Consider the following 26,866-nt stretch of genomic DNA (forward strand, 5'->3'; position numbering starts at 1 on the left):
CTATAGGAACCGTTTTTTGGCTTTTTTGGTGTTTTTTTTGTCAGAGAGATAAGCTAAGGTGGGGCAAGGGAGGGAAGGGGCACCAACCACAGAGATGGAGGGGCAGGTGGACAAGGGACGATGTTGGACAGGCCTAACATTTAAGGTAGGTGGCAGTGTTTCTCGTGCTCTTTGACCGTGGCCTTTGAAATCACTATGAAACTGCTCCCCCCTGCAGATCAGTGCATCGCAGTACAAACATAGTACTGTGACCCTTGAAAGGTAAGGGTGAACATCGTTCTGTATGGCCTCTGAGGTGGCCGCCGGGATCCTCTGCCCCATAGGAGTTGCCTGCGTGGTTGCAGGAGCGGTCAGAGATGGGGTAGAGCTTGTCAACCTGCTCCTCCCTGAGAAAGGAACAGCCTTTCTCAGCACTCCAGTGGTTGGATGTGATGTGGCGACGCATGGAGGTGGTTCCGTAGGAGTACCGACTAAGTGCATCTAACCTCCTCTGGCTGTACCTTTAGTACACCCCCAATGGTGGTGAAAAATTGCTGCCAGGCCCATGATTCACGCCGGGTGCTGGAGATAGGTACTTATTCTACCTCATCTACTTCTTCCTCTTCATCCTGTTCTGTATCACTGCACCTGTTCCCCTTTCCAGGCCCCCAGGTGGTGATGGTGGTGTTGGCCCCTGGGAAGAGGGGATGGCTGTAACATAGGCCATTGCTGCAAATGAAGCTGTTCTGCAAAGCATGTGGTGTTAGCTGCTCTCTCCTGGATAGCCAGAATGAGAATGAGTAAAAGTAATGGGTGGGTCCCTTCGGAGAAATAGGCCTAGCAGCTCTGGAAGGGTAAACATTTACTTCGAAAGTTCATAACTTGGCCAAAAATGCGTTATTAAACTGTTTGCGGTGATGAACGCTGTTCATGGACATATCGTTACGCCGTACAGGTGCGGTCTCATGATGATGTCGAGGGACGTCCGCAATGCTGACGTCTGTCTGCAGACAGCATTGGGAGAGAGACCACTGGGCGCATGCGTGTCCACAAACTGGTGCACTATCGCAGACTTATTAAAAGTGCATCATGCCAAGCGGGACGCGCTCTGACACGGCGCGATGTCTGCGGACACCCCATTGCATAAACAGACACCCTGGAACAGTGGTGGTGTCCGCGGACTATAAGTTGGGGTTAATAATAAAAAACAAAAATGTATCAAAGAATAATATACAAGATATTTATAGTATAAAAGATACATTTATTTATGAAAATTGTGGGATATCGTAATTGAAAACATAAATGGGAGAATTTGGAATTTCTATACAATGATCATCAGGGGAGGGAGGGAGAGAGGTTATTTGATCGGGTTGAGTGCTGGGGGCAAGCGGGACAGGTACAAGATGGACAGTGGCAACCAACATTTCTAATATGATTTTTAACATAATATAAAAGTTCCTTAAAGTCATTACTAAGTTCATCCAATTTTGCAGACAAGATCATGATTTCATTATGTACAGTTGGGGATAGGGCTTGTCTTTTTGATTCTTGGGATTCTCTATAATTAAATTGGGGTAAGAAAGAAGACCTTATTATTTCAATGTGATTTGTATAAATGACATTATTTGTTTATATTGAAAGATGTATTGTTTAACATTACAGATGTCATCATCACTCATTTCGTCTTTTGGAAAGTTTTCTTCCAACCACTCAAGTGCGTTTGCCATTTCTGTTAAAATAAAATAAATTGTGATATTTGATTGTATTAAATAGAAGTATTATTGTTTTATGCACACGTGTTTGTTGGTTGATGGATACAACATTTTCTGTAGTCTCCTATGTTTCTGGGCTTTGTTGATGCTGCCTGATGTACGTGGACTTTCGTGCTGTCCGCGGACTCTATAGCTTCTACATTGGGGTGAGTATGATATAAAGAACGTGTAGCAAATTAAGGAGGGGTCTGGTAAAAACCTATGAAATTCAGTAAAGAAATATTGTTAAACGGACGTTATGGTTAAGTTGCACTAATAAAAATGTATGAAATTCTGTGAAAAAAAAACTGTTAGAGACGTTATGGTTACAAGTAAAACCGTAAACCCCCAGAAATGTGCCAGTTATGGTAAGCTAAGCACCCATAACTTGCGCCACCATCGTGCACTGCTAAAACACCCAGGACATAAAATATGATATCACAAATAGCATTGATGACATCACTGATGACCTCACTTTTGAAATTAATTTTGATGAAGAAAAGTCCCTACAAGGGTTTGTGTTTACAATGTAGCTAGGAAGATGTCAGGGGTGATCAGGAGACCTCTCATTAACTACTTAATGTATTAAAAAATGTACTAATCTAAACAAAACTTTATATATTCCATCAGTGATGTCATCATTGTGGTAATAGGCTAGTTAAGTGGCATTTAGCTGAATTTCAGGGGTTTTGTAGCATTTAGTTCTCACCTTAATGTCACTGCAACCAAAGTTTTTTACTTTGAATTTCAAAGGTTTTGTTATTCTATAGATGTTTAGAACACTACCAGACCACTAGCCATGGCTTTCGGTCATGGCAGGGGGGCACGGTTGAAAACTACCAGACCACTAGCCGGTAGGCATGGCCACTCATTTTAAAACAATTGCAACCCATCGCTCAAAGACGTTCATCAATCACAAACTGATTTTGACCTGTTTTGACAGAGATATTGTTATATATAAGAGATTGCAGGGTTTGAGAACTCATAATGTTTTTATGCAATGCATGGTGAGAATACATTATTTGCCATGGACCACACGCTTTGGTTAAGCAGCGTGCTACAGGCATCTTGTTTTATGGCCGCTCTCTTGGTGACTGTTGAGATACATCACACAAGCCAACTACAACTGTGTTTAAGCAGCACGGTAAAGGGGTAAAAATTACTGGCTGCAAGAATAAAATATGCCCTGGTACTTTTGCCATATAGCGAAAATTTAAAGCTGGCAATCATGAATATGCACACAGTAAGTGAAAATATATCTTAAAGTGAAATATAGAAATGTAGTTCACTTGACCTTCCCCTTAGAAGAAAGGGCGCAAGACAAAATAGCATTGGACTTTTAAAAAAAAGTAAAGAACACCATAAAAATAACCAGAGAAAGGAAATGTTCCAATAAATATGCTGGCAAAGTATAAAAGGTGCTCACCTTTTAAACCCAGCATTCTGTTGTGAAATATTCCCTGGTAAACAAAATTCCAATAGGAAACAAGTGTGTGTGGTCTTGTGGGTAAGCGTCTGCACTGGGAACATGACAACCGGAGTAAAATCCTGGTTGCCAAATATTTGAGCAAGCTTGCCACCCTCAAAAAAACCAAAGGGGCTGCATCCGCCTTCTGAAAGAAAGTTATGCTCTACAGCCACATGTGTCCTTTACTTGTGCCCTGAAAAGCAGCCATAGTCAGGGGAGAATAACTGCACCAGTGTCCAGGATTACAAACTTTATTGCCACATTGTGGGCAAATACTCATGACTTACTTGCCTCGCCCTCTCATCATATCCCCTCCTCACCTCCATCCATGTCTGGCTTTCAACAATACTCTGCTTTATAAAGATAAGTTGAAAAGTGCATATTCCATAGTGTCACTATAGTTTATCAATCCTTCATGAACTATGTTAGACAAAAAGTGTACGATTGTGGCATTATTCCCATCATCTTGACTGGGAGACTACAAATACCAGAATGCAATTCAGCAAAAGGCAGAAAATGCTCTCTGAGTTTAATGCTTTCAAGGACTGACAGTAGCACAGTTTAACAAAAAAAGAATGCTGATGCCGTGTGTTTACTCGGTGTCTTATGAGATATCTAAAAGAAGAAAACACAAAAAAAGAGGAAGTGGCTGGCCCCCTCAGGCCATGTTGCTCTAAGTCGTCTTGTAACCTGTGCTCACTTATTAGACGGCAATGTCACTGCCGCTGGCAAAATCTTTTTTATTATTTGTGTATTTCTTTTTTGCAATAGCTGCAGGTACAGAGTTACAGGTAACCTTGGCTATCTTCCTTAGGAAACCCCAAAAGATAATAGCTAATCACTTCTGGCTTGCATGACGGATTTGCCTGATATCTTGCAAACATGTTTGTCATGCATTTTCTGCTGAGCTGGATTATACCCGGGGATAACCACGGTTATGGGTAGTTTGGGGGAATAAGCGAGTGCATCAGAAAAGAGTTTTTAAAAAAAGGACATTTTACAGGTACACAGTGGTAATGGGAAAATAATGTTTAGAAAAAATTACATTTTAGAGGTGCAACATGTAAAGTGAAACCTATTGGTGTAACACTGACCGGCTAGTGGGCGCTAAAGAAACCTATTGGTGGAACATGGACAGTGGCCACTGGCCGTGGCCACTAAACTATGGTATAACAAAACCTTTGAAATTCACGGAGTAAACTTGAATTAAGGGACAGTTAAGGTGATCAGATTTCACGCAACCAAACTCTTGAAATTCAACGGATGTGGGAAGTGAAGATCATCTTAATTTTCCATCCCCCTGTTGCTTACCCCATGAGCCCATACATTACCGATGGGATTCATAATGCCAAAGTTAGATGCCAGCAGGATAGCTTAGTGGGTTGACTGCTTGCTGCTGCGATTTGTGTGTGAACACATTATTGGATCCTAGGGGGCATCAACAGGGAGGCGCCGAGATAAGATGATCATCACTTCCCACATCCACTGAATTTCAAGGGTTTTGTTGTGTTAAATCTGATCACCTTAACTGTCCCTTAACTAAAGTTCTTTCACTGTGCACAGTTGCATAATGTTAAACTGCCATTATGAAAGATCTCGACAATAGGGTGGGTTCGATATTGATTTCTCTTTTTTTCTTAGGTACCTTACAGGAGCCGTACTGAATGTTCAGGTATCTCCATCTGTACTGTGCCCATGACACCCTCTTCAGCAATGCTTCCATTAGATAGCATGGCAGTCACCTGGCCAGGTTTCCTCCCGTTTTGGAGCCACTTTACCTGACTTTGAGGACTAACACCTGCTCTGCAAAGGCTGAAGGACAACATTTGAAGCAAAAGGTTGCTGAAGGTTAAGCCTTGCCTCAGTAATCTGGGAAATCATTGCGCTGGTCACTCAAGCCATCAGTCCTTACATGTCATTCTTTATCTCTTGATAGGAAATTTGACACATGCAATACACGCAGAGCCCATTTCAAAAGAACTGTAACCGTAGTCTCACCTTGGAGGGAGCCCTAGGGTTTGAGGTTATTCTTTACTGGTGTTGGCTCGTCGTCCTTCAATGAGGCCCTCGCCTTGCGTCGCTCGTGCCTACCTTTAGGCAAAGACTGGTGGCACGTTACTGGCATTGTACACCCCTGAACGCAGGGTGAATGGTGGATAAAATGATCAAATTGTGTTCTCATAATTACCTGATTATAATCCAGTGTCCACAGACAGGAAGCAAAGCTTCCTAGAGATTCGTAAGCATCAGCAATTCAATGCTGAATCATTTCTCTAATCTTAGGGAAAATATCGGGTATTCCGTAGGAGATGAATGGCCATTGGGAGGATAGCTCAGGGGCAACGCGCTCACGACGCAGAGCAAAGCAGGTTCGATCCCCGGGTCTGCGCTTAGTAACCGCTGGGTAAATAACCAATTACTATTGCGATGTTGTTATTGTAGAGACTAATGTACCCCAATCCGTGAAGCACTTGGGGGCCCTGTTCTTTATATGTCACAGAACGCATCTGTGACTTGCTACATCCTTGTAATGTACAGTTAAGGATGCATTACTTTGTATATGAACCCACCTACTAGTTCATGCAGGTGGTCGGGGTTGCCCTACCAGTGGCATCGGCCGTGGAACCCCAACGTATCTGAAATCCACAACGCGACCCTGCCCTGTCCCCAGACATTACTCGTGCGCCATTACTAAAGACTGTTAAAAGAACTGCATGTGCTCCCTGCGGCCCCCCTCCCCTGGGTCCCGGCCGGCATATGTTGCACGGCCCCCCTTTGCAGGAGTGAGACGTTGCCCGGTGCATCGCCTGCCAGTGTGCGCCATTCTAGTTGTGCCCCATCACATATGGTGCGCTGTTTTAATGTGCCATTCCGTCTGATCTGAGGCTGCTAAAAGCCGTGCCACGAGGGAGCGGCAGCCAGACTCGAACCCTGCTCCCGGCAGGAGATCGCAGGCTCGCCATTGATATGCAAAGCACCCCGGCTCTGGAGTAATCCCTGCGCCCCTCCCGCCATGGTCCCCAAACCCTCTCTGTAACACCGACGCGCCTCATTACAACCAGGGTTTCCATATTTTATCATGAGTAATTGAGCAAACAAAACAATCAAAGCTTAGCAAACAAAACAATCAAAGCCTAGCAAACAAAACAATCAAAGCTTAGCAAACAAAACAATCAAAGCTTCGGTGCACATGGCAAGAAAAGCAGTAGTGTGAGACGTGGCCCTTTGGCCGTCATGTGCGCCACGTGACAGGAACCCGCTTCACACCATTTAAGAGATTCGCTAATACTCCTTTTACTGGTGCATTTACACGAACCCGGTGACTGCAGGGCACCTCTTAGCCACGTGATGCGTGTAATAGAAGCATCATTGGACATGCATTTGCATGCCCAATAGTTCTCATGCTTGACGTTGCATAGCTGTGCATTTAGTGACCGTTATTCTGCAGTTCGATGCACATATTACAGGAACGTTAGGCCATTGCATAATTAAGCACGTGTGCTGGTGCAGTCACGCACAACTAAATGCCTTCATTCATAGGGACCTGGTGAGTTGTTGATCTACCTCTGTGCCTTTGATATGTTAGTTGGCGTTTGTATAGCGCTCATCTCCCACTGGTTTTGCTTCATAGCACTGTGATAATCAAATACACCATTATGAATGTGTCTTGACGCCAAGCGCTTCCTTCATAACTGCAGGGCGGATGTTAGACATGTAAGCCACGGAATGTCGGTCGCATTGCCTTAGATCCCATTTTAATCTGGACAGGTGTGCGTGCATTTTAAAGTGTGCGTTTAGCACGTGTGGCCAGGCCGCAGAAGTTTGCAGCGGAGCAAAGGACGAGTTATGAGCGAGCATCTTAGCTTTCCACCAGCTTCCTTATACCAGAGTCAGAGAGTCCAAAACTACATCTCCCTGGAGCCTCTTGGCGATGCACACAGACTTGCACAGGGGCATCTCGGGTGTGCTTCATGCAGGCGCAAATCTAGGAGGCTCGCGGGCATGTTCCCGCTTGCTCCAGTGGGGGTCGACTTTGCGAACCAAGCCCCAGGAGCTCAGTCGTAAGTCTAGGTGATTGGCTGTCTTCCCTTTTTCTTTAACAGTCATTTCATTCCTGTATCTTGCCGGGGAGCGATGTGTTCAAGTGTTTTGCGAAAGGCAGCATCAGTGTTGCACTATTTCTGTATTCAACGCGACGCCCTCCTCAATGGTCACACCTGGATTTGAGCGTCACCCCTTCCCTGCCTCCTGCCAAACACGCACTCATGCCCATTAAACGCAGCTAGAGACCCAATAAGGAGCAGGATGGGACTTCTAGGGTTTTATGGGTGGCTTTATAGGGGCGCTCTAATTTACTAGGAGTTACAACACCGGAGAAGGTCAAAGATCACCTGCTCACCCCCTGCAACGGAATGCGAACACAGCTCCCAGAGAATGAGCGGAGGGCTTGCTTCAAGTTGAATAAATCGAGTTTTGTTCGCTTTAAGAGCAGTAGGTCCTGATGTGTTGCAAAACGGCCATTACGAGCTAATTCCCCAAGTCACAAAATAGATCGACAGCAGCGCAATGCTTGCCTCGTTCCCAGGCCTTAGTGCAGCCACTCTATTCGCTTTGAAGGTTTTTGGCCCAATTTACCTGCTTCATTTGTGTGGTTAGGTTCTATGATAGATTAGGTGCTCTAATTTAATCAGAGTTTCAACATCAGAGCAGGTTGAAGGCCACTTGATCACCCTTTATACAGGGACGTCATCTGGGGGTCGCCAGGGGTCGCACCTGTGGCCCCGAGGCAGGGGCGTTGCTAGGTGGGGCTAAGGGGGCTATAGCCCCTGATCTTTTGGTTGTAGCCCCAGATAGAATCTCAGGAGCTACAGCCAAAAGACTAGCTAGCCCCCAGTCCCAACAGTTCCGACATCAGCGTAGCCCCGGGTCTTTTCCAGGCATAGCAACTCCCCTGCCCCGAGGTCTCCCTTGCTACCCCTAAAAAAAAAAAATGATCTTTTTTTTTTTTGTACATTGAAGCTCCTGGCCTCTGGCCAGTGCCATGTGGCTCTTTGTTTCTGGAGTGGCTGGCATTTTTGTTGCGGCCTCTAAAAACAGGGAGATCCACAAGTGTAACACTTTGAGCAGTGACCCTAATAAATAAAGGAATACCAAATCATTTGTCTTTCTGGAATTCTGTACAATGCTAGACTCATCAAAGGGGTGAAAGGTCGTGTTCCGCTTCGCATGATGTCGCTTCGGGATGGGGTCAAATGACATCACTGCCTATGAAGTCATCAGAGGTCAAGGGTCATGTGATGTCACTTCCGTCACCCATGCCATTTTGGTGAATTTATTTCCCTGCCCTAATAAGCACAACTTGTAAAGAATGAGTTAATGGTTTGCTTCAAGTTGAATAAATAGTGTTTTTTTTATTGAAGATCCATAAGGCCTGATGTGTTACAAAGCGGCAATTGTGAGCTAATGCCCCAGGCCAGCAGGCAGATTGTCCGCAGTGGAAGGCTTGGCATTCTTACAACCTTTGCTGCAGTCAGAGGGTTCTGTTGAAAGCTGCCATGCCACATACCTACGGCCGCGGGCCGGGTGGGCTCTACGGTCTTGATTCATCGCTTGTGTGTCACGAACAACAGTGATTCCTAAACGGTTTGCCAGAAGTGCAAGGCTTCACTTTTTTTCCCCAGTCTTTGGTTCCCTTAGCTGGATTTGGTGTATATGACCAATTTGCCTTCTACAGTCCCGGTGTAGAGCGCAGGACCAACTAGCCTGCTGTAGGCCCAGAGCAAGGTCTCAAGTTTGGATTGATTATTCGGGTGAAATCCACAATAGTGAATGGATTATTGATGAATCATCGTACCCATTCCAGGTTGCTTGCTCTTTGTTCTGCTGCGGAATTGCATGTGTTTAATACTGGTCAATGTAGGACCTAGAAGTCAATATGTGATGCTTATGCATCAGTATAATAGACAGCACGACTTTAAAACTGATTATTAAGAAACTGCCTAAAGCAGAGAACAGCCAATTACCTTAAAATAGTGTCAACCAGTTTCTGTAATAGTTAATTTGTTGCATTCTTCAGGGCACTGTACTTCACGGTCTAGCGAGTCTTTAGCTTCTGTCGGCAAGTAGCATGCATGGAAATGTTCTGACTCAACCATCCTCCTTGCCCCAGCACTGCACAACCCAAAAGAAAGAGAAGGGGAGTCCCCCAGTCCTGCACTTTAAATGGAGCATGCACCGGTGTGTCTCCTAGGGTTACAGAGCATCACAAGGAACAATAACAGCACAGGTGTATGAGATTATAGCCATTATCTTGTTTTGGTTCTAAATTGCCTTTCATTGTATTCTTCCTTATTTCTATGCCCAGCATATCCACATACCTGCACACTTCTAATAGTGTTTCTTATTAATATGTGAGCGTTACCTAAACAGACTGACCTGGAACCTGGGTCAAATATCAAGAAATAAGGCTTAGCCCCAGGTCTTTATCTTTTGATAAGGGTGATATTGATGCTTTTTTGTTCTGTAATCTAATGTGTTCTAAGCATTTATTCAGAGCTCATAGATTCAGTGCTTAGTAATATTCCCCAAAAACTCCTTTTACCAATACTTACCTTTTGACATTCCTAGATAGAGATACATTTTTATGGTGGAAAATTGCGTGTGTTATTTATTAGAACATGCAGTTACCAATATTGAGAAGCTATGTAAGCCCATTGTAACATTAACACGAAGACCTCACCAACCACGATCATGTCATGCGTAGCAGAAGGCTGTCAACCCATATGGTATCATCCATGTGGTCTTACATATCACAAAACCAGCACCATCTTGGGTGAGTGCTTTACTCCAAATAATCCTGGATTGTAACTATAAAGGCATGCTGTTGTTAGTTATCCCAAGCATTCGTTGTCACTATCCATGGGGTACATTTCTCTTGACCTCCAGATGCCAGTGTGATTCATTAAGACAACTTGCAGAAAAATAATTTAAAATGGCAACAAGTAATTATTTAACATTTCTGTGCAGCTAATATGATACACATTGTCCCATATTTGCACTTTGGAACACTTTATGATCAATACGTGGCTCTGAGCATCATTAATAAGGTAAAAATTGTTTATAGTATCATACATATTGGCTTGTAAGGATAGGTATTGAGATTGCATGGTATAAAATATATCGGTAATACCCCCAACATTCCCAAATGAATCTGAAAATCCAGCTTTGTGCCAATAACAATAGGAGTCATGCTGAGCTACCTCATTGCACTGGAATTTTAACTTTTTGAATATCAGTCGATTTAATACCATCTCCATTACAGGGTTTCTCATGACCACGGACAACCAATGATGCTGACCTCTGTTTTCATTTCATTGTATATAAGATCAGTGTTTAAGTATTCACTTTTTGAATTGTCTAGTAGTCCTGCCAAACTAATTCCAATGACATGAACAAGTAATAAGGACAATTACATGTGCCATATTGCAATTTGTAAAATATTTTTGTATCCTTGGAGTCCACAAACTGAAATCTATCTCAGTACTTTGCTTAGTTTGTTTACAAACTAGACATAACCCGTAGGAGGAGTGGCTTGTTGGTCTTTGTTTCCCAAAGAGTGCCTTGCATCTCTCTGAACCCCACTGTAATCATAGTATATAGTGGGACATCTTTTGGGCAGTGTCTCCCTTTGAATGCACCAGTGAATACACAAAGACAACTGTGATACCCTAATGTTTGTATGGCTGTTTCTCATGTCTCAACGACTCGTGTGTGGGAATAGTGCTATCCTTTTTTCAGTAAATTCCTTGACAATTTAGAGGATACTCTCAGGCTGACCAACGATTATATAAATCCGTTGATTATATGTTGTATTCTTCAAGATAGGAACAATTTCTTTGAAGATGTACAAAATGCCTAAAAGGTGGGTTCTGTGAGGTGTCAGAAATGCAAGATGGACACAAAAGTAAACTTTTCTCAAGGTTTGCCATTTACTCAAAATGAAAAGGTGTTTTGATCAACGCCTCACTTTCCCTAACCTAATACAGAGGTCCCTACCTAGCAAATTAAACTAAAGACAAATGAACAAGTGTCCAAAATATCTCTGCAATGACCGTGCCGTTGCTACCGGCGGGGTTGCCGCCAGACCCGTAAATAATTACTGGCCCCTGACTTCCCAGTGCCACCGGACTATCCCAAGGCCGGTGGCCAGGAGGTCAGGCGCCAGTAATTTCGTTAATCCCCCTTCCCATATGGGAAGGGGGACACGGAAGCACCGCCACCATTGTTACTGGTGCCAGAGCTTCTGTGATGGGTCTGCCTACCGTGGCCGCTGTGCCCGGCAGGGTCAGACCTATTGGGCACAGTGACTCCTGCAGGCAGACCTGTAATATGCCGGTCCGGAAACAACAGTGCGGGTAAGCTTTCACAATGTCCATCTTGAAAGGATGATTGATTTTCTCCCCAAAACACAGGTTCAAAACCAAATGTATTTGTTCTGTTATCATTTAACACTTCCTTCAAAGAAACCACTTCTTGTCCATATAGTACTTCAATCTTTCTCAACACTTCCAATTGAAATAAAACACTTTTGTCTGGATAGCAAAAACAAACCTGTCCCGGTGAGGCCACTGCTTGTCAAACAAATGATACAGTACATGATATCTCTTAATTCAATCAATATTTTTTCCACATATCTTTTTGTCATAAAGATATCAAACCATCATCTTCTTTCCTGGTCCACTTGCCTGCCAGGACTAACCACTATAGGCCCTTTCCTGGTGTACTTGCCTGCCAGGAAGAAAGCTCCTACAACTATCTTCAAACCTGATGGCAAAATTGATTCCAAGGTTCTGCACAACAATCTTTTGATATGGTTTCACAATCTCTTGGTTGTTGGCAATGTGAGAAACAACTTTTCGAAAAATATATCTCTGAAAAGGGGATTGATGCTTGGGTTGCTTTATTTAGGTTTTCACACAACTTCTTGACTGATGGTAATGCTGGTTATGAGCTTTTCTCAGTGGTGGTTTTGATAAGGTATGGTAGGAGCCTCTTGGCTGTGGATGGTATTGGGTAGAGGCTTTCCCCACTAATAGTTACCCAAAGTCTTTTGACAGCCTCTTGGCTGTGGGTGGTACTGGTTATGAACTCTCCCCTCTTGTGGTTCCTTATAAGAGACCTTTCTGCTTTGCCACTTATCTTCGTTACCTTTAACTATTCAGCATTCAGTAAATAGGTTTTGTTCTGATTTTTCAATTGTTAGATATTCAAAATTATTGCTTTGCAACAGCTTTCGAGTACGGAGCTCCCTGGGGTCAGCATTCACACTCTGCCAACTCACCGGGTCCCTGTTGTGGTTCCCTCTTAGTGTTAGGCTTGCAGCGATGCCTCAGCATCCATTCTGCTTTCTCTTCCACTGCTGCGAGCCTCGGGTAAGTTGCGTGTCCGTCTTCGGGAGCTTTGACAGCTCTGTTGGTCTTCCGTGGCTTCCCCGGTCTGCCACACGCTCCTCTGGCAGCACCTCTCCTCCTTAGCGGCGTTTCTTGGTAGTATTTCGCTTTCTGCTGTGTGTACTCTGCAGTTCTGCTTGCTTTCACCTTCCAGGGTGACTCCTGCTGGCGGGTTTCTCTATGTGGCTGCTCCTGCACCTCGGATGGCTTCAGTTTCTCCGGCTACGCCTCCCGTACAGCCATTCACTGCTCCTTGGACTTCTTCCTCTGCTTCACCTTCATTCTCTTTGTTTTCCAGCTGGGCCTCATCTTGGGTTTTAAATATCCCGCTCAGGTGCTTTGAGTGACAGAAACTAGACTGTACCCTGGATATTCACAATTCTGAACTCCTTTTCCTCGTCCCAATACTTATAGTCCATAGAAGAGTGGGTAACATTAAGCTTTTCTATTTTACAATAAGCCATTACCAATTTAGAAATTATAACGGGATTGTGAAATAAGGAGATCCCTACTGTCCCCCGGCATGGGTCATCTCCCCCAAGATCTTTCCATGTGAAACCATCCCTATGGTCAGAATCAGGTAGCAGCTGCATTTCCCTGCCCAGAGGAGAGGAGATGGCAGATCCTCAGGGAGTAGTGGGTGAGACACCTTCTGGTTTCTCACACATATATGGCACCTTCTCAAAAGCTCCATTATTGGAGCGGTACTGAATTCTTCCTTGGGGAAAGCTTTGCCCCTCCCCTCCCAAGGGAAGGGTTCAGCATATTTTTCAGATGGTCAAGAAATGTCAAAGTGCCCAACATCTCCCGGCCTTTGATTTTCTGAGGTTGCTCTGCCTCATGGCATCCTGCATTTTCCTGGTGTCAGAAGCCCTGTCTAAGGATGAGGTCCCTTCAATGGGCCCTCAGTTCCCAATGGTCACAATTCACAGGCATGATGACGGACTTTCTTTTGGTCCCAAAAAAGGTTGCACAGGATCTCCTTTTGTGGGCCTGCAAGGAGAATGTGATGAAAGCGGAACCTTTCTGGCAACCATGGCCAGAAGTGACAATAGTTAAGGACACCTCCCTCAAGGGGTGGGGAGCTCAAATGAACGATCTGGCAATCAGCAGTCGTGGTCCCCATTGGAGTCCAAACTTTACATAAATCTGTTGGAGCGGAGGGCATTCAGATTGGCACTGATGACCTTTCTGTCTTCTGTGGGGGAAAAGAAGGGCCTGATAACGACCGACAACACAGTGGCCATGCCAGTGCTTAATTTGTGGTTGTGTTTGTCAGGGCTCAGCCCTGGCACTTATTTCTGAGCCCCCCAGCATTTATTGTCTCAGACTTGCATTAATTATGAAGTGGTGATAGTCAGTACATCCATAAACCACAATGAGCAGGTGTGAGCTTTAGTGTAACTCCAAATATGTCGACACTGTGGGTAGCAGCTATGGGTGGTGGCAGCAGTGGTGCCCACATGCCGTGTCAGGGGAGTGCTAGAAAGTATTTCGCCCCTGGCATTTATTTCTTTTACAAATTAAGCACTTGGCCATGCATTACCTCAACAAGAGAGGAGGCGTAGGGTCGTTACCATTGTGCAGCGAGGCAATGCAGCGCTAGTTTTGGGCACTGCAGGAAGGAATTTCTCCATCAGCCGTTCACTTAGCCGGAGAAGAGAACAACATGGTGGATGTTCTGGGCAGGCAGAGCACAGTCTCCCACAAGTGGAAGCTGGCTCAGTAACTCCTTCTAGAGATCTTCACTCTTTGGAAACCTTAAGTGGATCTGTTTGCGTCTATTATCAACAGGAAATGCAACCTGTTCTGCTACACGGAGTTCCTCAAAGAGGAGCTCTGGGGGGACACGTTTGTGGTGGATTCAGATTTGCATCTCCTGTGCGCGTAGCCAGCGGTCCCTGTCATCCCTCATGTAATTAGGTTGAGAAAGTTTGGGAAATCCATGTTCCTAATTGCTCTGGATTGGGCCAGGAGGACTTGGTACCCTGACCTTCTAGACATGTCCATCTGCCCTCCATTTTGTCTTCGCCAGAGAGTGGACTTCCTCTCACAAGTGGGAGGCTGTCTTCTTCACCCAGAAGTCAGGACCCTGAACCTCCATGCCTGGTTTCTGAAAGGTTAAGGTATAGAAGTTTAGGTCCTCCCGGAAATCGCAATGGATTTGTTGCTTTTGGCCAGCAGGCTAGCAACGAAAGCCCTCTACAGCTGCTGTTGTGACACATTTTGCAGCTGGTGCAGGGCTAAAATGATTGACCCTTTCACATGTGACATGCCTTCTGCATTCTTTTTCATGTTACATCTGGCCCATCAGGGGCTCTAGGTGTCCACTACAAAAGTGTATTTGGCTGTGCTATCGATTTCTAAGTGCTCACCTGAACAAGGCTCTTATTTTAAGATTCCTATTGTTATCCAATTTCTAAGGGGACTGACAAACATCTTCCCACAAGTACCGTTCATCGTCCCGATTGGGATCTTAATTTAGTAGTACATTTCTTAATGTTCTTTGAGCCTCTTCATGTCCACTTATGATGATATCTTTGAAGACTATTTTACTTGTAGCGATCACTTCTGCTCGCAGAGTGAGCAGACTTCAGGCTTTGTCATGCAAACCACCATGTACTACTTTTTATAAAGATACGGTGGCTTTGAGTGTTCTCCCTTCATTTGTACCTAAGGGGGTGTTGAAATTTCTCCTTTCACAGAGAATGGTTCTGCTAGCCTTTTAGCCACCTCTATATCCTTCCAAGGATGAGGAGAGACTGCATTGGTTAGATCCCGAGAGAGTGTTAAGCTTTTATATTAGCAGACTTGCTAAAGTCAGAAAGGTTGACCAACCTTTTGTTGGCTATATGGGCCATAGTTCGGGACAGGCTGTAACCAAACAGACTCTATCTTGATGGATCATTTATGACATGATATAAGTCCATTTATAACGTGCCTGTACACAAGTATTGCTCTGAATTTTAGACTTTAGGTGGTAAGTATGTCCCTGATAATTTAAGGGTGCACCCTACAAGAGGTGTGGCTACAACTTCAGCCCTTCAAACAGAGGTGCGGGCGCCAGATATTTGCAATGCTCCAACGTGGACTTCGCTGCACACCTTTACTGAGTTTGTCAGCATTAAGGAATAGGTTCCAAATTAAATAATTTGATGGACTGAATAGGTAATTCTTGCCTTCCTTGTTTCTGTAAGGCCACGCAATACTGGAGACCAAGTAGTAGTCATCATTTATATACCCCCTTTTCCCATTGTTTTGGTCTGAACGCACTTATGGTGGGAACGCCCTCTGGGACAAAAGTCCAAGTATGGGAACATTCTCACAAGGCTTAGAATGCGTGTCTGCCTTTGGCCAAGATTAGGGATTAGATGGGCTGGTTAGGCTCAAGTAAGCAACCCAGGAGGTCAGGTTTGTGGGTGGGTGCTGAGGGGATCTGGGGGTCAGGAGTGTGTGTGAGTGCAAGAGACTCCTTATGTGTCCAGCTAGATGGAATTCTGTCGTAGGCTTTTGCTGTATCCTAATGGCAGAGGTGTTAGGGCAAGTCTGGTGTAAGTAGGCTTAAGTGACTAAGAAATTAACATAACATAACAGGCGTATTTGTAAAGCGCAAGTTCACCCCCGACACAGCATCTTGGCACTAATAACAGATGTTTATTGTTACCCAACTTAATAGTACTCGTTTTATCGACCTCAGAAGGATGAAGGGCTGAGTGGACCTGCCGGGATTCGAACCTGTGACCATGAGGTCAAACACAGGTCCTTGTAGTGGATGCATTAGTCCACCGAGCCAACCTAGCAAATGTGTGCAATAACATGGCATGCAGTACAGTGTAATGCCTCTTGCATTACAATTCTGTCTTTTGGTGTTTTTTTTTGGAAAAAAAGCATGCAGGATTCTTTTACTGCCGGTCCTATTCCATGATACTCATATTTTGACCCATATCTCTATGGGTCTCCTCAGATTCGAATTAGGGCTAAACTCTTTGAAATCCATAGCAGGTTGGAAGCTGATTTCATTTTTCAGGTTAACTTCGATTGCACAAGAGGATTCCCTCTATGTAGACATCAAAGAGCATTTTGAGATGGGTGGTTCTGAGACACTAAGAAATCTGGAAGAGTGGGTCTCTGATGAACTATCCAAGGCAAATACCGATTTGAAAACTTTAATACATAACCCCTGTAAGGCTAAAAAGAATCTGGTGGAAATGGACTGGATCAAAACAATTGAAACTATGCATGCCAGAGCCAGAACCAATCAATTCATGGTAGAAGAAAAGAATCTAGGCTACATTCCAAACTATCTAGTCAAATTTCCTGATCGGAAAATAAGGAGTAACTTCCTCAGAGTTCGGCTTAACGTAGCAAGAACCAGAGAGGTTTTGGCAAAGAGAGGCCAAGGAGATTCAGCAATGAAACAATGTGACTGGTGTTCTAACCCGAAAGCTCAAACTCTGAAACATCTTTTAATGGACTGTAAAGGAACCGGGCAAGTGAGATATTGACTGTTTACCAGTTTTGGTCTTAATAGTGCAAACTTTATATCAGATATGTTCTGGGACTGGCTAATCACAGGTGACCATAATCCTCTAACGATTGCAGTTGTGCAGGTGCTCACCAGTTGTAACATTGTTGATTAACCACTGTGTAAATGTCACGTAGATTTCTCCTACTCCCTCCTTTTGCGTTAAATTCGAATCTAGCTATTGGGTCCCTTGTATGAAGTAGAAGTTTAAGTCGCTCGCAATGTGTTTTGGATTTATACATTTTATAGAATTTTCCTTTGAGACTTTTATATTGCTTTGTATTCACTTTTTTAATCTTTGTTTTAGTCTGTTTTATATTTAGTAATACTAGATTCTTTGTAACATGTGATTGTTGAACGAAATAAGTTGCACATTCTTCTTTTTTTTCTCTTTTGTAAAAGGATGTGGTATGTTGTGTCTTCTTTTGTAAAAGGTTGTTTCAACCAAACGCAAATAAAAAAAATAATGATAATGTTTTTTGTCATGTGACTCTGAGGTTTACCTTTCTCCAAAGGATTGTGATAACTAAAAGACAAGGATTCATTGTCATTCAAGTTTATTTCATTTGTTAGCAACATTGTAATGGTGAAATCATTGGGGACTCCACCGTGCCCTCTTATGTGGGTGGCGAAAGACCTGCTCCCTCTCCAGTTGTCGTTTGATATGTGTCCTTACAAAGTGGTTACATGAGCATCCCACAAACAGCCCTACACTCTGTGAAAGTCCATTTGGGTGTTGCGACCACCCTCTGTGGCTCTAAATACTGTACTGGAGTACTGTATACGCAAGCCTTCCAGCCATATCTACGTGTGCACTCCGCCTGGCGCAGAACCACTGTATCAGGTCTACCCTCTATGCGCCACAATATTTACCTTTAACATGCAGGGTCTAGTATATGGTTCACTAATCCGTGTAGCATTTGAATTAATGTCTACATGTTTAATTCACAACTGCAAGAAAAGTTACTTAAAGGTGATAGTCTTGCACTCCATTTTGTCGTTATTCCCTAATCTTTAACCAAGTGGTGATTTGCCCCTTCTCTGCAGAGTACAATGTTGACTACATCGTACATGGTTCTCATGAGCCCAAAGCCGCTGATGGACCCAGCGCAGAGCCCCTGTAGTCTCCTCTTGGGGCCTGCAGCTGTATGTCGCTATGTGAGCCTAAAATTCCCCAACAGAGGTTTTGCATCTGGGAGGAACAATCAAAGCTCCATGCAGAGGCGTCATTATGGGTGTTCCGGGGGGGGGGGGCGGTGCTATAGCCCATGAACATTTGGTTGCAGCCCCGGATAGAAGCTCAGGCCCCGACATTATCATTGCCCCAGATCTTTTCCAGACCTAGCAACACCCAGCGGGACCTCTGGGCAGCAGCTATCAGTGAGCTGGGAGCAACAGAGGTGCAGCTGCCAGAGGAAACTACCAGGGTGGTAGCAGCTTCGGCAGCCCGGGCACAGGTGGCGCCAGAGTGTCCGGTGCTTAGTCCAGCTGTGCAGTTTCCAGCTGCCTCTGAGAGCGAGATGCCAAAGGCAATAGACTATGTGGCACTGTAGTAAACTGGCGGGGGGCAGGGCTGGACCGGGAACTAAAAGAGGCCCTGGAAATAATTACTGGGGACCAAATGAGGCCCTGGAAATAAAGTTCAAAGTGGCCCTATATGACACATTTTCAGCAAACCAAATGCTTTTCCTATGAGAAAATATGGACATACCACACAAAAGAGGCCCAGAGTGCAGAGGCCCACCGGGAAATCTCCAGAGTTCCATAAAGGCCAGTCCAACCCTGGCAGGGGGGGGGACACACAGGCATACGAGACACTTGCCCTAATATGGCAGCACATTTGTTTGGCTTCTGTGGGGGGCTTCGTGGTCATGGGGCAGAGAAGATGGGTGAAGGGCAACCTCTATAGAATGAGACCACTGTACGGACATTTCAAAATAGCTGACATTTTCCGAAGCTGACAATATTTCCTTTAAAATGTTGTGTTCCTCTTCCAAAATGAGCTCTATAGAGCAGACGTCCTTCCTGTCACGTGGGCTTGGTGTTACGATCTCAGAGTTCATAGGCAGAAGGGAAGTGCACGCGATACTTGCGGCTAGGCTCCTGCGCACTGTTTGCATCTTCACTCTTTCTTGCTGGTCAGACCTTTTTATTGGACTCACTGAAAGTGTTCTGCAGGGATGGAACAAAGCCTTCGCTCTTGAGCTCCTCGGGCGACTTCATCACATGGTGCAGTTTGAAATGATTCGTAAAGAGGAAAGCACAGTTTTTCTCAAAATAAAAAACAAAACATTTTAAATGTCATTGGCTGCTGGAACAATATGACTGCCCTGGGATGTGGGTCTGGGAACTGCTGTCTTGTCTAAAAGACTATGAACATCCTTTAAGCAGGGAACGCATAACAGTTTGGAAACAGTACACATTTTATCTTCAAGGTGCATGTAACAAAAAAGAAAAGGCCAATCCTTTTCACATGTATCTGTTTGGTTAGGCCCAGGCCGTGTTAAAGTGACGCCCAAGCGTGTCCTAAAATGCTTGCTGCTCTTCCTTGACAGCCCTGATGACTTGGGTGGGGCAAACCGTGTCACCCCAATGTATTATGCTCTTCTAGCAGCGTCCCCAGTGCAGTGGGAGCACAGCCCGCATTCACTGCCGAGTTTACGGCACATTAGCTGTCTCGTGGGCTCCGGCCTCTGCTACAGGCCCCGGGCCGTACAAAGTGCGGGCCGATGGAGGCCATGGGGGGGGGGGGGGTTAGGCGCAGGGTGGGGGCAGAGGAAGGGTCACACACAGGGGTGGGCGGCAGACAGGCGGTGCCCCTCCCCATTAGAAGTCATTGAAACATGCCCCAAACATAAGGAAGGTGCAAAGGTAACCCGTGGGGAGGTTGGGGGGGTGGCGGAGGGCTCTTCGGAGCTGCAGCCTGCATGCCGGAGCTCTAGTCTTCATGCAGGCCATGAAGACAGCTCGGGGTTTTTCTCAACATGGTTGGGTGGTCTTCGGCCGCCTCCTGCCTCTCCTCACCTCAAGGGCCACATACCTCGTATACACGGCCTGCGAGGACTTATCTTCAGGGCCCGCCCTGCCTGGCCCTGGGCTGGCTAAGAGAGGGCACGAGCAGGTCACCTGGTTCAGGCTCACAGCCTCATTGGGATTGAGGTGCTCTGGGCATGCAGCCCATGGTAGATGCAGTGATTTTCAACAGTGGGGGGACGCCTCAGGCCACAGCCACCAGGAAGCCACTATCTCCAGCCTCTTCCCTCTTCTTTCAGTAGTCTCCCTTTTTTGAATGTTTTTTCCCCTGCCCCGCCCACTCCTGGGTAGCGAAGGGTTATTTCCCCTTGTTCTCCTTCTTTTTTCTATTTCCTCTACATTCCACTCCGCCGCAGTCCAAGGAAAGTGAAGCTGAAACGCACTTTCACCACTACATTAAATAAAGAACTTAGCTGTACACTGGTGCTTTGTCTTTATTTGTATATTTCCGTCAGGGACAAGCATGTGGTGAAAATTAGAAAGACCGCTCGGAGACCACTCTGAGCGGTCCTTCTAAATCGAACTGTCACGCCCCTGGACATGCACAAGTGTGCGCAGGGCCAGAAGAGGGAGGGAGGGGGGGAGGTGGTTGTGTGTGTGTGTGTGTGTGTGTGTGTGTGTGTATGTATGTGTGTATATATATATATATATATATATATATATATATATATATATATGTGGGGAGGGTGGGGGAATGTTTATGGTGTGGAAAGGAGGAGGAGGGGTAAGAGACGGTCTGGGGGAGGGTTGATGGGGGGTGGGCTGAAACCCCTAATTTCTATAACATTCTGCAAGCGTGGGAGAGGGTGGGGCAGACAGAGGATCGGATTTCCATTGGGGAAGGGAGCGAAACCCCCAAAGCATGTGATATATGAGGTGCTTTTTAATGCCTTCAAAATGTGTAAATATCGCACAGAAACAAAGCATGTCGCGCAACCTACCTGGGTCCAGTTTGGGCCACGGGCTACACACATGACACAGCTTGATGGCACCTGCAAGACTACCTGCAGCTCCACCCAACACGAGGACCAATGATCTGACAGCGGATCAGGACACCAGACACATACCACAAATGGAGGCAGCCACCAAAGAACTAGAGTGTACTGCAGCACCAGGGGCAGGTCAAGGAGGCCTCCTTTTTAGTGATACAGCCCTCCAGAGGACACATTGATTGACTCGATTGTCCATACTCTGAGCTTGGCTCGGTTCTGATGGAACTGTTGACCCAACACGAACACCAAGCTCTGTGTGCACCACCCAGCAGCTTTTTCCTTTATCTTGTGGGAACCTTCTCTGCACCAACCTTTCCTCGCATAGCATGCTTCCAGTAGCAGCCAGCACCTGAGCACCCTCACCTTCCTTGACACTCTAACCAGCACACCGACCCCCTACCCACGACTACACTCACCCTGTCCGACATGATGCCTGTGGCAGCATCCGGCCTTAAGCACAACACACGTTACTGCACGTTTCTCAAAGCGGCAAAAGGCCATGAAAATGGCCGAAGACACACTGTGGAGGACTAGGGTGACCGGACATTCAAAAGTTAAAACCGGGTCATGTGGTCTCCAACATAGAAGTAGGACTGTGATTTGGGACACATTGTTCACAGTGAAAGTGTTTAGAAAGCGAGCAACACCCATCGTCTAGTCGGGGGTCCTCGCCTTGCCGGAGCCTGACCTTTTTTTAAACTTTAATTCTATGTTTTTTTTCAAGTAGATCAAAATCCAGATTTAACTAGTTAAACCTAACTGATAGATATGTTTTAGGAGCAAAATGCAGCATATCTATACCTTTGATCCTAGTAACAGTTTGACCATCTCATTTGGCCTCCTCCTGACACCACTTTCAGGGTTGTCATTGCATATGTGTGCACAGCTCATGCAGTCCTGGTTTTAGCTTTGCATTCTGGGACAGAGTTGTACTGTTCCAAAGCTACTAGCACCAGCATGCAAAGAATTAACCACGAGTGGATGAGTGACCTGGTTTCACGTTACGTCAGACCGCTGGTAGCAGTAAAGCTTGGGCAGGGCCCTCGCTTGAGCAGCATTTAGGAGTCTCCGTTGTGCTTCTTTCTCGCTAGGGATTCCGTCTGCATAATGGTGGCCATTACTTTAGCCTATCTGACGACTGTGAGCGTATGTCCCCTTCCCCACCTGCGTATGCTTCTCAGTAAAGAGAGGCAGCATAGAAGATAGTTCATGGGTTTGTAACCTTTGGCTCCCCGGGTGTTTTGGACTACAACTCCCATCAACCCTTGCCACTGGAAGCAGCAGAGGCCCTGGAAATAATTTTCAAAGTGGCCCCATGCTACACATTTTCAGCAAGCCCAACCCTTTTCTTATGGGAAAATTTGAAAATACCACACAAGAGAGGCCCAGGGTGCAGAGGCCCACCGGGAAATCCCCAGAGTTCCCTATGGGCCAGTCCACCCCTGCCCAGGGTGCAGAGGCCTACCAGGAAATCTCCAGAGTTCCCTATGGGCCAGTCCACCCCTGCCCAGGGTGCACAGGCCCACCGGGAAATCTCCTGAGTTCCCTATGGGCCAGTCCACCCCTGCTAGCCAGAGTTCCCTATGGGCCAGTCCAGCCCTGCTAGCCAGAGTTCCCTATGGGCCAGTCCAGCCCTGCTAGCCAGAGTTCCCTATGGGCCAGTCCACCCCTGGGGGCGCCAGTATAGTGAACGAAGAAGGATGATGTTCAATACATCTGGAGAGCCACACGTTGCAGGCCCCTGAGATAGTTTAATGAAATGTACAGTGCCGTCGGTTAGGGACATCGCGATCGCGGGGGGCAATGGATGGAAGTGCGATCATGTGCCGCATAGTAACCCTCCGGCCTATGCTCACCCAACCTCTAAAAACAGGTATTAACATTGGGGCACCAGGACAGATGCCTATATCCCGAAACAGTCTGGCAAACCCAGGACGTCTGGCCGCCCTGTGCAAGACCCAACGGCATAACGTTACGCTCAAAGCTAAGGTGGTGCAAATGAATTCTGGGCATTGCACGGTGGCTTTCACCCAGTCTTCGCAAGAGCCCCAACTGCACAGCGGCAACTAAAGTAAGAACATGAAATGTCTGTCCTGGGTTCTCTGAGTGCCGGCCAGTCTATAGTGTACACTGCACTATTGAACTTTGCTTCTGAGGGCTATAGTAACTTGTATAGTATAATGTTGGCATTCCTTTATCTGTGTAAGTTAAGTCCACCCATTCATTGTCCCCGGTGACTGTTCAATTTACTCCCCTCCTCAACCTGGTGTGAATGTCACTCGAACTCCCCGCTTTGTAAGAAGCTCACTGCCTCCCGCCAAACCTGATTTCTTATCTATTGTATGTCCTTTTGCGATTAAAACAGCATTGTTACTCCATGTATATACATAAATAAACACAAAGTATATCTCATTTTACATCAATGGTCATAAGCACGAGGAAGGCCTATATGTGGTCTCTCAAGCTTGAAACCAACAATGAGTCTGCCTCATAAAGGTGTTTCCATCAGCAAGGTTCCTGCTTTCATTGCTTTCTACAAAACAGTAGTTATTTTTGTCTGGTTTAAACGTTCATCCCCCACCTGTTTTCGTTCTATAATGTAAGTAACTTCCCTACTCTTTCTGGCCTCGACTCTCCTTCAGGTAGGTTAAGGTGACCCCTAACCCAACTCCTATTTACTAATTAGCAAGTTAGAATTATTTTTATTTTCAATGAAGATGGAACCTGTGTTTGTGAATTTGACTCTTTCCGCCCCTCTTCAGTGATACAATATGATATGATAGGTTATTTATAACGCGCGTAATACCCAGAGGGACCCAGGGATCGAACCTGTGTTGCTCTGTGTTGTCTTGCTTCCAAGGCGAGCACGTTGCCACTAAGCTATCCTCCCGAGTCCCCTCCACCCCCCCAGCTGTTGGGTGATGATATACACTATTTTGGTTACACCTGTTTATTCACTTCTGTCTTGCGAGGTTTGTCTGATGAGAATACTATTGTCGTTAGTTGAGCGTCACCAGGCACATTTTGTGTTGGGGTGTGTGTTCGCCTAATTCGAGACTACTCTTACTCGCAGAGATGACGCGTTGCTCGGCCGATGGCCGCTTTCTTTTCTTTACTGCAGGAATAATTGCTTATGGCCTTCACGCTGCAAGGAAGGCTTGGGGCGAGAGATAGGCCGCGCTTGGAGTGGTTCCACCGCCCAGACGCGGCGCGCACATTCCTGCGCTTTGTCATGTTTCGACACAAGGCAAAAGGCCCATGGCGGCGGAAGCAGCGCGGGTTCAGCGACTTGACTTGCTTACATTGGCTCCATAACTCAGGTTTTCGCCTTTCTTCTCTTGTGTTGCAGCGTCGCCGCGAGCCAAGTGGGGCAGAACTTCACGTTCGTGCTCACGGACATTGACAGCAAGCAGCGGTTCGGCTTCTGCCGCTTATCGTCCGGGGCCAAGAGCTGCTTCTGCATCCTAAGGTAAGGCAGCAGCGCGTGGGGGGCAGCACCGGGCCTTGCCGTGCTTCACTTGTGGGCTCCAGCCCTTTCTCCGTCCCCAAAAGACCGTGCTCCCCAGCAGAATATTCGGAAGACTTGGCTCAGAGGCCCAGGCGACTTTCACAAAGACTGGTGGGAGGGCAACGATCCCCGGGCAAGGCTGGTGGCGAGATGGTAAGAGGGGGTTTCGCACAGAGGACATAGTGAGAGAAGACAGATGGAGATGGAAGGCTACCATTTGGAGGGTCAGGGTGTCTACTGGGCGCAAGTGAGGGAGGGAGAGAGGAGCGTCGGGTTGCAAGCAGGGGTCAAGTCCTAAAAATAAAAGTGGGGGGACTCATGAACAAACGCAATGGGATGTGACGTCACCATAAATTAGCATATCAAGGTGAAATATGCACATTTCATTAAATTGGCTTTGCATACCCACCCAAATTGCACAGATGAATGTCATTTGGCCTAGATAAAATCAACACACACCCACACAAAACGAAGAGAGGATATTGTCTTCTAATAGTGTTTTTGAAAACGTTAAAAGGTGTGCATGTTTTAAATTCAAACAACCAATACAAATGCTTTCCGTGGGACTTGCAGTACCGAAATGGGACATATCACCTTTAGTTGTTTGTTATTTTCCATCAAGTTATATAGCGGAGCGGTGACGTGTCCGGCCTGCAAACCTGAAAACTGCAGTTTGATCCCCGATGTTGGCCTTAATTCATAAATTCAAGGGAGAGTTCAATGTTTCTTATTTTAGCTGGGGGGGACTGAGTAAAGTCCCCCCGCGTGTACCCTCGACTTTAGCCCTGCGTGCGAGGCGGGCGTGCAAGGATAGAGAAACCGAGCAAAGAGAAAGCAGAGCACTTGGGTACTCAGACGGATGCCAGGTCACCATCAGTACGCAAGAACATTTTTAGGCTGGCCGCATATAAACAAAAAACAAGCATTGCCAATGTCAATTATTTAGGCTTTTGGGAAGGCACGGGAAAGGCAATTCTTAGTGGTATTAACCGGCTATTGATGGTGGCAGGTGCAAAATGATGCGAGTGCATGGTCATCTAATAGCAGTGCCTGGCAAACGCTTAATACTTATACACAAGCCACAAGTGCTGGCTTTGGAAATGCTTGTTTTAAGAGGACTTCAGTGAAGGACACGCACTGTGCTTATAAATGGAGTGGCTGAGGCCAGGCCTGATTAAGACATCTTTATTTCACCAGTAGTGCCTTTACAACTCCAATTAAGTCATTGACTCTCAGAAGACTTGCTTTGAAAAAACACTGGCAGGCACTTCAAATGCAAAGTTTGATGGTTAGGCTTGATTAAAGTGAGCTCAAAGAGTTCCCATGAGGAGGTGTTTTGGTCGAGGATGGCCTTGGGGATTAGTATGGGGATGGGCATTCATTGGGCTGCCAAATAACCAAACACCACCTACAAGCTTTTGTGCCTCCTTATGTTAGGCAGAATCCTGTGCAGTTCCCTTGGGGACCACTGCAAGAAGATGAAGACTACAGGAGTAAGCAGTAAACCCAATTGGTAGCAGTCTGTACCACCCAGATTTACCTGGTAGCTATGGCTGAGCAGTCAGACGTCTCTCAAGAAGAGTAGGGCAGTATACAGAGGATACACAATAGGGCCAAAAACACAGTAGAGCAAGCAAACACTGACCAGAGCTTGGTATCAAAAGTATATAATTATTTATTTAACACACACTTAAGGAAATACTCTTGCACTATAAATCAAAGCAAGTTCAAACACAATCAGAAAAGTATACACACCTCCCTTAAGAATGATTAGACAAGTCTAAGTCAAAACACCACTATTTGTAAAACAGATGCGAGCGCGTAACTTAGATGGCACTCCAATAATTAGGTTAAAGGGAGAGAAAAAGGCAGGTCATGGAAGTAAAACAGTTCCCAACACTTTTCTAAGACCAAAACAAGGTAGTGAAGGCAGAGTCTACTGTAGAGCCAAAGTTCTTAGGCCAGGCCCACTTACAATGGAGCAAGGTGAAATGTGCCCAAGATCACAAAGTTTAGAAATGCATTCAAGTCTTTGTAAAAATGTTCAAAAGAGGTTGGGTTGATTCAGAAGGAAAAGTTAGAAGGTCTGGGGGCCAACCCAGTTGGAAAGCCAAGGATCTAAGGGTCTCCTTTAGCAAACCTTATAAAGGGAGGCAAGGTG

General features: G+C 45.8%; 1 protein-coding gene across 4 annotated transcripts in view; it reads left to right on the plus strand.

The window, feature by feature from the left end:
• Positions 1-26,866, plus strand: part of DENND1A (DENN domain containing 1A) — a 2,718,319-nt gene that overhangs the window by 559,017 nt on the left and 2,132,436 nt on the right. For all 4 annotated transcript variants that reach the window (XM_069609457.1, XM_069609459.1, XM_069609458.1 and 1 more), the window contains exon 5: positions 24,547-24,666. In XM_069609457.1, coding sequence (XP_069465558.1) covers positions 24,547-24,666 — 120 coding nt within the window. The remainder of the gene's footprint in view (positions 1-24,546; positions 24,667-26,866) is intronic.

Source organism: Ambystoma mexicanum, chromosome 8 (assembly GCF_040938575.1).
Source record: "Ambystoma mexicanum isolate Mex_15411 chromosome 8, UKY_AmexF1_1, whole genome shotgun sequence".
Lineage (NCBI taxonomy): Eukaryota > Metazoa > Chordata > Amphibia > Caudata > Ambystomatidae > Ambystoma > Ambystoma mexicanum.